A 12089-nucleotide genomic window follows, 5' to 3' on the forward strand; every position below is an offset into this window, starting at 1 on the left:
CTTCTGGAGCCTTTCGAGGAGGGCTTTGTTCTTGCCTTCTAATGTTGCTTTTTCCATGTCCCATTTTTCTTCAATATATGACAGGAATGCCGTCTGGTGAATCGTAGTCTGAAATATAATAAGCACTGATCTGATTTTAGCTGAAAGTTTGGCCTTGGTTGGCAGAATATAGAAAACTGATTTGCTTCTAATTATTTAGTTACTAAATCTGATTTCATAATTTAGCTTCTAATTAACACGATCTCTTGTCATCAACAGGTGGTGATTAATAACAAACTAGAACAAAGAATTATTGGAGTGATCAATGAGCATAAAAAACAAAATGATGGCAAGGGTGTGATTTCTGGAAGACTTACTGCCAAGAAATTACAGGTATTTTTACAGGCAAACTGTTTTTAAGGTTCTTATTTTTAGGGGAGCATTTAAAGACAGCATCACATGCGAGGTAAAATTACTTTTTCCGTTTCCATTGAGATTTCACATACATCATTTCTACCTCCAAGAGCAGGGGAAGAATTGTGTAAGATACAGATGTGCACATTAAAATGATGATATGAAAACCAAATACTCTCTCAGAGTTACATTATTATACACTGTGGGCACTTTCCTTACATTTTCTGCAATCCCTGAAGATACGTTACCCTTTTTTCTGGTGAAGAAATTGAGCTTGGAAAGATTGCACAAGTTATGGCCTGAGGTTAATAATAAATAAGTAGCAGGGCAAGCAGCATCTGGGTGGGAACCCACATCTGTCCAGCTGTAAAGACGATGCTCTCGCAGGTCATGAACATGCTTTCCTTCATGTGTGAGCATGTTCACTGGAGCACTGCCTCTGGTGAAGAATGAGAGCATCCTAAGTGACCGCCAAGGGAAGACGTGTAACCAGATTAGGAGACGCCTTCCCCCTGGAATGTTGTGTAATTAAAGTGGAGAAGAGTTTCTGCTGACTGGGGCAGATGCTTATGTTACAATGTTAAGTGAAATTTGTTTTTACAAAATAATAGAAATGTGGCAGAAAGGAAACATTGTAAGAAGTACCCTATATAATAAAAGCCTAATATGCAAATTGATCAAACAGTGGAACAACCAATAGCTATGATGCACACTGACCACCAGGGGCCAGATGCTCAGCACCTGGTGGTCAGTGCGCTCCCACAGGGGGAACACTGCTGAGCCAGAAGCTGGGCTCATGGCTGGTGAGCACAGCGGCAGTGGCAGAAGCCTCTGCCATCTCCGTGGCAGTGGCAGTGGCAGTGGCAGCAGCAGCACTAAGGAGCAGCCAGCCGAGGGGTGAGGAGCAGTGAGCATCTGGGCAGTAAAGAGCAAGGGGTCCCGGACTACAAGAGGTTGAGGGGGAACCCCCATCCAGTGCATGAATTTTATGCACCAGGCCTCTAGTCTTCAGATAATGAGAATATGAGTAATTTCTCCAGCCCTTTTACCTATAAAATGTATCTGTAATTCTCCACACACTGAGCACATTTAATTCTTATCACTGAAAAAGAAAAAGTGTTTGAAATTATGATTTGTGTCAAAGATTTAGGTTTAAAATGAGTGGGAGAGCCTGGCAGGAGTGACTCAGATGTTGAGCATCCACCCAGGAACCAAGAAGTTGCTGGTTGGATATCCTGTCAGGACACATGCCCAGATGTGGGCTTGATCTCTATTTCTATCTCTCCCTTCCTCTTTCTCTAAAAATCAGTAAAACAGCCAAAACCGGTTTGGCTCAGTGGATGGAGCGTCGGTCTGCGGGCTGAAGGGTCCCGGGTTCTATTCCAGTCAAGGGCATGTGCATTGGTTGCGGGCGCATCCCCGGTCGGGGGTGTGCAGGAGGCAGCTGATCGATGTGTTCTCTCTCATCGATGTTTCTAACTCTCTATCCCTCTCCCTTCCTCTCTGTAAGAAAATCAATAAAATATATTTTAAAAATAAGTAAATAAAAATCAGTAAAACATATTTAAAAAAATAAAAATGAATGGGAAAATAAAATCAGTAATGAAAGGAAATTGCCATGGTGACAGTTTTACACTTCCCTTTTGTAGGATTTATACATGGCTCTGCAGGCGTTTGCCTTTAAGACGAAGGACATTGAGGATGCCATGACCAACACCCTGTTACATGGAGGGGATCTTCACTCAGCCCTGGACTGGCTCTGCTTAAACCTTCCCGACGGTGAGCAGACGGTCATAGCATTCTATCTCTAAAACCTTGGATGTAGTTTCCATACATGTGTTATTTGCCTAAGCTTTTGACTTGTACTAGAAGTTTTTCACTGTGCTGTATTTATTTATTGTTCAAATGGTCTTATTTATTCTCTTTTTATTCTTTTTGTTATATTCTCCTTATAGGTATAGTCTGTGCATGAATAAATCATTTTTGTGTGTGTTGTTGATAGTTATGCTACAATCCACTTAATACAACAAATTTTCCAAGTGTGCCTGTCTGTGACCTATTAGGTTTTGGGTCTCCTGATTTTAGTTTAGAAATTAGGGCCATCTGGCCTTGGATAAATAGTATTTGGTTAAGGAGAGGGTCAAGGTTATAACCTTTGGGGAGAACCTGGAGTGCACATTACTTGTATGACTCATTAAGGATACTGCTATGTGCTGCAACAAACAACCAAGGAGTGAAAATGGTTAAGAACTTTTTCTGAAAATTCAGGAGCTGTCAATTCAAGGGTGACATGAACAGCCATGCAGGTGGGCTTCTTGTCATCTGATGACTGTTCCCACTTCTGGTGTGGCCATAAACCAGGTTCCTCATAGAACTTCTAGTCTTACAAGAAGAGGGGTACAAGAAAAGCAGGTGCTTTTGCCTAGAAGGTATCGTGTGTGTTTACTAAATGTTGGTGTGCCCCATTCCCACATGCATGTTCATTTCATCTCGATCTCTCTTAAGATGCACTTCCTGAGGGATTCAGTCAGGAATTTGAAGAGCAGCAACCTAAAAGTAGGCCCAAGTTCCAGGCGCCTCCAGTGCCAGCCCCTGTTTCACCTCCACTGCAGCCTAAAACAAACTATAAGGAAGAGGAGCCCAAGGTTAAGGTAATGTAAGAATTAAACACTTAAAGTTGAATAAAGTCAGAGGGAAGCAGATCTAGCCATTCATTAGAGAATAGGTATTCAGTTGCCATACTTTTATTTATTGTGTGTAACTGACTGGTTTGCCAAGCTTTTCTGTCATTGTCTGTTTCAGTTGCTGCCTAACAAGCCAAATTGTGGTGCTTAAGCCAGCAGTGTATTCTTTCTCCCGATTCTGTAGTCTGGGCTGGGCGCAGTTAGGTCTTGGGTTCATAAGGTATCTCCTGGGGCTAGAATGTCCAAAATGTTTTTTTAGTCACATGACTAGTGCCTCTGCCTGGGGCCAACCAGGACTAGCGGGGTTTCCTCACAGTGGGACTTCTAAGAACAAGTATTTTAGGGTGAGAAGCCCTAATATACAAACCTTATCAAGCCCCTGCTTGTAACACTTGCCAATGTCCATTCTGTGAAGCAACTGACATGGGTCCTTCCAAAATCCACGTGAAGGAGACTGCAGGAAGGAAGCGTGATTACTAGAAGGCGTAGGTCATTAGGGCATCACACTTGAATACTCTGCACAGTGTCAAACATCTGGGAGCCTGGGTGAACCCGAGAACATGCTAAGGAGAATAGGCCGGTCACAGAAAGACAACACTGCCTGATTGCACTTTCCTGAGGAATCTGAATAGACCCCTAGAAACAGAAAATCAGCGGTGATTCCTGGGGCTGGAGGGAGGGGAAGGCAGCTGCTGCTTAATGGTGATACACTCAGTTATGCCAATGAGTCGGCTCTGGAGATGTGCTGTGCAGCCCTGTGCCTCCAGGGACAGCACAGCATCGAGCTCTTTAAGTACATCAAGGGGATGGACCTCAGGGTCAGTGCTGTACCACCACACCTCCCTCGCCCCAGTCCGGGCACACACACAAGAACAGAAGGAAATCTGGGGAGGTGATGGACATGGTTAGTACTTGATGTTAGTGGCGGTATCATGGGTATAAGCATATGTCCAAACTCCTCAACATGATGAGTTTATATGCACATTATGTATGCATTACATTACATATATGCAATTTTTACATATCAGTTATACCTTGATAAAGCTTAAAAACAAACAAAAATATATGGAAGCACTATCCTCAGAAAAACAGTGGTTGTAAGGAGTAACACTTGTTTTTTAGTTTTTAACTGTCCTTTCATTTTTTTTCCCCTTTATGTAAACATATTCTTTGGATTATTCAAGTTTAGACTTAATGTTGAGTTTCGTTATCTGTCCTTGAAAAGCATGATTTTGAGGCTCTGTGCCCACTGTTTTTGAGTGTAAAAGGATTGTAAAAGCAATGACAGTTGATGATAGTTTTGACACCTTTTTCTAACCTTGATTTTTCAGATATTTGTTTTTTATTTCTAGCCAAAAAAGGAAGAAGAAAATTTGGAAGTGAATATGAAAGAATGGATTTTGCGGTATGCTGAACAACAAAATGAAGAAGAAAAGAGTGAAAATTCTAAAAGTTTAGAAGAAGAAGAAAAATTTGATCCTGTAAGTAGACATTTGTATGGGAGTTCTACCTGGAAAGACTTCTAGACTTGCACTTTCTTACAAAGTTCAACATACATGTACCATATGGGCCAACAGTTTCATTCCCAGGCATTTATTCATTCAAGAAAAATGAAAACATATGTCCACCAAGAAAAACTTGTACACAAATAAATGTTTATAGCAACTTTATTCATAAAGCCAAACACTGCAAGCAACTCTCAAAAACATGATACAAGAATGAGAGAAGCCACACAGAAATGAGTACAACTAAATCATTTTATTACATTCAGTACCAGGAAGGTAATCTGGGCAATCTGTGGTGACAGAGAGGTCAGTGGTCGCCTGAGTCCGGGGGGCTGAGGAGGTGGGCTGTAGGCACATGAGGGATAATGGAGTATTTTATATCTTGATTGTGGTGGTGCTTACACGGTTGTACACATTTGCCAACCTCATTCACCAAGACACTTTAAAACAGGTGCACTTTATGTAAGTAGATCAGACCTAACACAGTTGGTTTAGAAAGGAGCAGAGGTTGCAGAACGGCACAGGTCATGATGAAGCTGCTGTGTGACAGGAAGTGCGTGTATTTGCATCTTCTGTGCAAAGAGCACATTTGGAAGACACACAAGAAGCCCCTACTGGGTGGCAGGGTGAGAGGGAGACTTCTTTCGTACCCTTTTCTGGACCTGTACATTTTTGAACCACCTGCCTGGTGTTAAACTAAACAAAAAGTGTTCGGATGTACAGGTCTGTTCTGAGGTTCAGAGAACGGCCTCTTGTGATTGGAGCATTAGGGAGGCTTCAGAAAAGAGAGGGGCCTGAAGGGTGCAGTGTGCGTGAGCAGCAGAGGCGGGAAGGCCTCGGTGAATGAAGCAGGATTGTGTCAGGGCCCCAGGCGTTAAGAAGTGGGTTGGATGGGCATTCGGAGAGGATGAGTATGTGGAAGTGTACTGGCAGAGAGGAGTCAACAGATGAGTTCCGCTGCGACTAGATTGTGATGCCCAGAAAATGAAGGTGACGACTTTTCCTAGTGATCGTGAAGAGCAACTAGAGGTTTGGGGCGGTGACGGGAAGAATTTAACATTATAGGTCAAATTTAGTGGAGTTTCGGGTGGTTTGGAATGTGCAGTAGTGTTCCAGGTGGTTTGAAACATCCAGTGGAGTTCAGGTGATGGAAAGGCTAGGAAGGCCATTTTGGGAGCTTTTGCTTGGCCAGGTGGGAAACAGTAAGGTCCAGGTTGAAAATTGGAAAGGAAAAGGAACATTTAAAGCTAGGAGCAGTAGAAATTGATTTACTGAACTTAAAGGTTAAGGAGCCAGAGTCTTAGGCGACGGGCGGGAATGAGTGTGATGGGGGTGCGTTAGAGGAGCTCGATGTCCCCGCTGCCTGTTCCCGTCACTGTTTGCGTCCACGCGAACCTGCCCCAGCCCAGGGCCGGGTTTCCTCCATGGTCTCTCCCGGCGTCTGAGCAGTGTGTCTCAGCAGCACGCCTGGGCCCTCACCTCCCCCACCCCGTGTGTGGCTGCTTCTCACCTGCTGTCAGGAACCTCACCTACAGCCTCTGAGCTTACAGTTCAGCCTTGGCTGCTTTCTGCTCAGCAGTTAAGTGCTTAAGGGATAGGACGTCCATTTTCCTGAGGCCTGTTCTCAGTGTCCCTCTCTTCTGTGGGACAGAAGTTATGGGAAGGCGGCTTCCAGATAAATATTCTATTATTGCATTTACAGCCCTTTAAATATGTACATTTATAAAATGTGTAAGGTAAACATTTTTTAAAGACATCTGTCTTCTGCCGTTTGCGTTGTGTCTGGGAGATGTCAGAGTGTCGGTGTGGGTCACCCTTGTTCTCTGGCTGCCCCGATTTTCCTCCCACCGCCACCCCTGCTTTCTAATTCCCTTTCAGTCAGGCCCACGGGACACGTCTGTGTACCTGCAGGTCTGCACATTTGTGTTATTTCTCTATGAAAACTTCCTAGATGGAAGAGAATATTAAACATGACAGGGTTTTTGTTTTTTTTTGTTAATCCTCACCTGAGGATTTTTTTTTTTCCATTAATTTTTTTAGAGAGAGTAAAAGAGTGGGGGAGAGACAGAAACTTAGATGAGAGAGAGATACATTGATCGGTTGCCTCCCCCACGCACCCCGACTGAGGCCAGGGGTCAAGCCTACAAGGTAGGTAGGTGCCCTTGTCCAAATCAAACCCGAAACCCTTCACTCCAGGAGCCAACATTTTAACCACTGAGCCACACCAGCCAGGGCACAGCTGACAGGTCTTTCTGTGGCCCATTGACAGGAGATAAGTGATCATGCTCTTCTCTTTACTTTCTCCTCCCCTACTCGGAGCAGAATGAACGGTACTTACACCTGGCAGCGAAACTTCTGGATGCAAAGGAGCAAGCAGCTACCTGCAAACTGGAAAAAAACAAGCAAGGGCAAAAGGAAGCTCAAGAAAAAATAAGGAAATTCCAAAGAGGTAAACACTTTTCAGTTCTTTGGTGTATAAATGTCTGTTCACTTCTGGCCTGGCTGGGGTGGAAGTGGCTTCCCTTTCAGATGTCTGCTCTCCGCTAATGATACACAGATGGCTTGGCAAACTGCTGCCCCAGCCAAGGAGTGACTGTGGTGGGTTTTGCGGCCACACAGGCTCTGGCTGCTCATTCCGCAGCATCGAGTCTGACACAGACAGGATATGAGCAAATCACTGTGTTCCTATAAAACTTCACACTTGGACACTGAAACAGGAATTTATACAGTTTTCATGTCACCAAATACATCTTCTCTTTGTCTTTTCATCCCATTAAAAATAGAAAAATCTCCCTGGCCAGTTTGGCTCAGTGGATAGAGCGTCGGCCTGCAGACTGAAGGGTCCCAGGTTCCATTCTGGTCAAGGGCACATGCCCTGGTTGTGGGCTTGATCCCCAGGGGGCGTGTGCAGGAGGCAGCCGATCAATGATTCTCATCACAGCCAGGGAAATTCTCCCTCTCCCTTCCTCTCTAAAATGAATAAAAATATATTTAATACATAAAATTATACATATAAAATCCTCAGTTCAGAGGCCACAGGTTGGGTCTGGCCTGCAGCCACCGTTTGTGGATGTCTGATGTACCTCCATCGAATGCCACCTCCACTCAAGAAGGGAGCATACACTCCCACCAGCGCTCCTTTCTAATGCAGATTTCCCCAGGCTCCTATAGCTGTGAAACCGCTTATTGTAAAAACGTTAGGACGCCCAAGGTCCTAGTAGGAAGTGTTGAACAGTCAGCTGCAGGGGCAAAGAGGGTTTTACAAACCATCGTGCACAGTGGAAAGGCATAAGAAACCAATGCATGAAACTGAGCAGCATGCGTTTTCTTGGTAGAAATGGAAACTCTAGAAGACCATCCAGTATTCAATCCAGCCATAAAGATTTCGCCTCAACAGAATGAGAGGAAAAAGCCTCCTGCTGCCACAGAAGGGGAAGGTGCTTTGAACTTGAATTTACTTGAAAAATCTACAGCTGCTACTGAAGAGGAGAAAGGTAAAAGGAAGAGGCAGTGTTCTGGGTGTATTTGTACCTAGCAGAATGTCAAGGAATACGTAATTAAGAAATTCCTGCCGAAACCTGTTTGGCTCAGTGGATAGAGCATCGGCCTGAGGACTGAAAGGTCCCAGGTTCGATTCCGGTCAAGGGCATGTACCTACTGGGAATGTGCAAGAGGCAGCTGATCGATGATTCTTTCTCATCGATTTTTCTAACTCTCTATCCCTCTCTCTTCCTCTCTGTAAAAAATCAATAAAACATATATATATATAAAAAGAAAAAGGAAAGAAAATATTTTTTTAAAAAATTCTATTACTGCCCGGCCGTTGCTCAGTTGTTAGAACACCAGCCCATGGACTGGAGAATCTCAGGTTTGATTCCTGGTCAAGGTTACAGGTTCAATCCCTGACCCTGTCGGGGGCAAGAATGGGAGGCAACCTATCGATATGTCTCTCTTGTATCAATGTTTCTCTCTTCTCCCATTCCCTTTGACTCTAAAAATCAGTGGGAAAAATATCCTCATTCCTAGGGTGAGGATTGAAAAAAAAAAGAAATTATAATGACTTTAATAACTTACTTGTGCAGCATTTTGTAATTAGAAATGTTTACTTCAGCCTCATCCCTCTCTAGTTTATCCTCCAAGCTCCTGCAGAATTCTCTCTCCATCACACAGAGCTCAGTGGGATCCTGCTGAAAACCTTAGTCAGCGGCAGGTGCAAACCCTTTGTCATGTCATTGCAAGCCCTTTGCCGTCTGCCGCAGTCTCCTGCCACGTCTTGCCGTGTCCAGCCACGTCCTTCTTTCAAACCCGTTGTCACTCCACGACAACTTCGCCAGCCTTTCCCTCGCTTCGCAGCTCAGCTCACACAGCTCAGTTCACACCTCTCTCAGCCTTCCGGTTCCAGCCGTGCCCCAGGCGTGTGCAGTGGGCGCTGCTGAGGGCCTGCTAAATTGCTGCTGGAGCCAGTCTTCTGTTTATCAGTCTGTAATACAGTCAGTCACGCCCACTGCATTCTCAGTTCTTTTAAGTATATATTCTTTCCACAAATACTGAGTCCTGATTGTTGACAATGGCAGGTTCTATCTGGACAGTTGTCAACAAAATAACTACTCTTGCCCAGCTGGTGTGACTCAGTGGTTGAGCGTCGACCTAGGAACCAGGAGGTCAAGGTTCAATTCCCAGTCAGGGTACCTGCCCAGGTTGCAGGCTCGCTCCCCAGTGTGGGATGTGCAGGAGGCATCTGATTGATAATTCTCTAATCATTGATGTTTCTATCTCTCCTTCTCTGAAACCAATAAAAATATATTAAAAAATGAAAACAAAATATAGGAACCTCTGTAAACCCGCTTCTGCCCACACTGTATCACTACTTTTAAAGCCAATCTCTGCCTCTCATTTTAGAGAAAAAGAAAGAAGCTCGTGATGTAAGAAATTTTGACTACACTGCTCGGAGCTGGACGGGAAAGTCGCCCAAACAGTTCCTGATCGACTGGGTCCGGAAGAATCTGCCCAAGAGTCCAAACCCTGCCTTTGAGAAAGTTCCCGTCGGTCGGTACTGGAAGTGCAGGTGTGTGGTTCTGGTGACTGAATGAATGAACGTTGGAAGAACTGAAGGTGCAAGTCATCTTTGTCTCTTAGGCGTTAAGTCGACATGTAAGAAGCTCTCTAATTCCAAGCTCAGGTGACGGTGCTTCTCAGTCTCAAGTACGGTCTTCTGCGGAAACAGGAAGTGTAAACACTGAGTGTAAGCTTCGGTTCCGTGTGACTGGAGCTCTGGCTGTTGGTGCTTTGTCAGTTCTGTGGGAAATTTCTTTGGCTTCTTTGCAGGGTGCGGGTGATCAGGTCAGAAGACGATGTGCTGGTGGTTTGCCCTACGATCCTGACGGAGGACGGCATGCAAGCGCAGCACCTGGGGGCCACCTTGGCTCTGTACCGCCTGGTGAAAGGGCAGGTGAGCGGAACAGCGTGCAGGAACTGGTCTGCATAAAACCGTGTCTTCGTGTGCACGGCAGTGTGTGTTGGATTTTGGCCTCTGCACAAGTTTTCTCTTTACTGACTGCTGCTTCTGACTCATCATCACTTCCGCTTATTCATCATTTTTACTCTCTCTCACCCCTAAACATAGCCAGGGCTTTCTCTTCTAGACCAGAAACTCTGAGACATTTGATGGGCCCAGATGTTGAGGCCAAGCTAATTTACAGAATAAAAGTCATGGTGCTGGGGTGTGAATTAGGAATTGTTAGAGTTTCTCTTTAGTGATACTTTGTCTCTCAGCTTTAACGTGTTACAGACATGGGTTCCGTACCACTTTTAAGCTACCAGTCTCAGGAAAGATTATAATAAAATAGCATGAAGGAAGTGCTTCTACGCTTTTGAGGGGAGTGTCTTCCTTCGTGGGAAATTAAGAGCCACTGAAAAGTTCAGACACTGAGTAAGTGGAACTCAGAACAATAGTTCTTTCCACTTTCTGTCAGTAAAGTTCTTAGTGCCGTTACTTCCCTTATTCTGCAAAATAAGTTCCCGCGCTAAGTGTCATTGACAGAGGTGAGGAGCGCGCTGTGGGGATGATGGTGAGCTCCAGGAGCAGTGTGGGGGGACACAGAGCCACCTGGGTTCCACTTAAAGTGCTTCCCCCATGCTTTCAGCGGGCTGTTACCGTTTTTCCCTGAAAATAAGACATCCTCCGAAAATAAGACCTAGCGCATGGAAAGATAAGACATCCCCTGAAAATAAGACCTAGCGCAACTTTGGGGGGAAAAATTAATATAAGATACTGTCTTATTTTCGGGGAAACGGTAGAAATGCGTCCGTGGTCAGCCGTCTGTCCTATAGCAGCTCCAGGAGAAGTCAGACACCTCTGCTCAGGGGCTTCCTGTGCTCCAGGAGTAAGCACATCACATGTAGTAACTGAAGTTCACCTCGGAGTGGGCAAAAGGGAGGTCGTTATACCCCACTTACCAATGGAGAGAGGGAGACGCAGCGGGGTTACGTCATTCGCCAAGGTCACACAGCCAGGAAGTTTAGAAGCTTGGCCAGGACATGCTGTTGATTCCTTTGCATCAGGTGCATGTGCATTTGACACTCAAGGAGTAACTAGTGTAAGAGACAGATTACATTTTAGGGGGAAGATAGGATCCTGTGCCCTGACCTGCTGGGTTCTGGTCCCCGGAGTGAAAACAATGCTGCTGTTTCTTCTTACAGTCCGTTCACCAGTTGCTTCCTCCAACCTACCGAGCGGTGTGGCTGGAGTGGAGTGATGCAGAAAAGAAAAAGGAAGAATTAAATAAAATGGAGACCAACAAGCCCCGGGACCTTTTTATCGCCAAGCTTCTGAATAAAGTGAAGCAGCAGCTGCAGCTACAGCAGCAGCAGCAGCAGCATTCTGGGGACAAGAGAGAAAGCTCTGAAGACCCTGAGGAATCCTGGGAAAATTTGGTTTCTGATGAGGATTTTTCTGCCCTGTCCTTGGAGTCAGGAAAAGCAGAAGATTTGGAGCCTGTTCGGAGCCTCTTCAGAAAGCTGCAGAGCACTCCCAAGTACCAGAGCCTCCTCAGGGAGAGGCAGCAGCTCCCTGTGTTCAAGCACAGGAGTGCGATTGTGGAAGCCCTGAAGCGGCACCGAGTGGTGGTGGTGGCGGGGGAGACGGGGAGCGGAAAGAGCACGCAGGTGCCGCACTTCCTCCTGGAGGACTTGCTTCTCAACGAGCCGGGGACCAGCAAGTGCAACATTGTCTGCACCCAGCCCCGCAGGATCTCCGCCGTGAGCTTGGCCACCAGAGTGTGTGACGAATTGGGCTGCGACAGCGGACCTGGAGGAAGGGTAAGCTGTCCACGCCCCCTCGGGGGACGTGCCTCTGCCCCGGGGGTCCCGGGGGCCCTGCTCAGCCGAGTGTGACGGCTGCTGGTCGGCCGCTGGCACGTGTCAGGCCCTTGTCGCGTCTGACGGATGTGACACTGCCACTGGCCGTCAGGGGAAGAGGCTTGTCAGTGGTTCTGTCATTAAAATTCTA

General features: G+C 45.8%; 1 protein-coding gene across 4 annotated transcripts in view; it reads left to right on the forward strand.

Annotated features, from left to right (window-relative positions):
* Window positions 1-12089, forward strand: part of DHX29 (DExH-box helicase 29) — a 33969-nt gene that overhangs the window by 3893 nt on the left and 17987 nt on the right. Inside the window, exons 3-11 of one of the 4 annotated variants that reach the window (XM_036409170.2) lie at window positions 259-372; window positions 2043-2172; window positions 2899-3044; window positions 4430-4558; window positions 6905-7031; window positions 7918-8076; window positions 9482-9647; window positions 9908-10031; window positions 11282-11899. In XM_036409170.2, coding sequence (XP_036265063.1) covers window positions 259-372; window positions 2043-2172; window positions 2899-3044; window positions 4430-4558; window positions 6905-7031; window positions 7918-8076; window positions 9482-9647; window positions 9908-10031; window positions 11282-11899 — 1713 coding nt within the window. Of the gene's footprint in view, window positions 1-258; window positions 373-2042; window positions 2173-2898; window positions 3045-4408; window positions 4559-6904; window positions 7032-7917; window positions 8077-9481; window positions 9648-9907; window positions 10032-11281; window positions 11900-12089 lie in introns of those variants that run through there. The other 3 variants (XM_036409171.1, XM_036409172.2, XM_036409173.1) reach the window with 3 other exon arrangements.

Source organism: Pipistrellus kuhlii, unplaced genomic scaffold (genome assembly GCF_014108245.1).
Source record: "Pipistrellus kuhlii isolate mPipKuh1 unplaced genomic scaffold, mPipKuh1.p scaffold_m20_p_4, whole genome shotgun sequence".
Lineage (NCBI taxonomy): Eukaryota > Metazoa > Chordata > Mammalia > Chiroptera > Vespertilionidae > Pipistrellus > Pipistrellus kuhlii.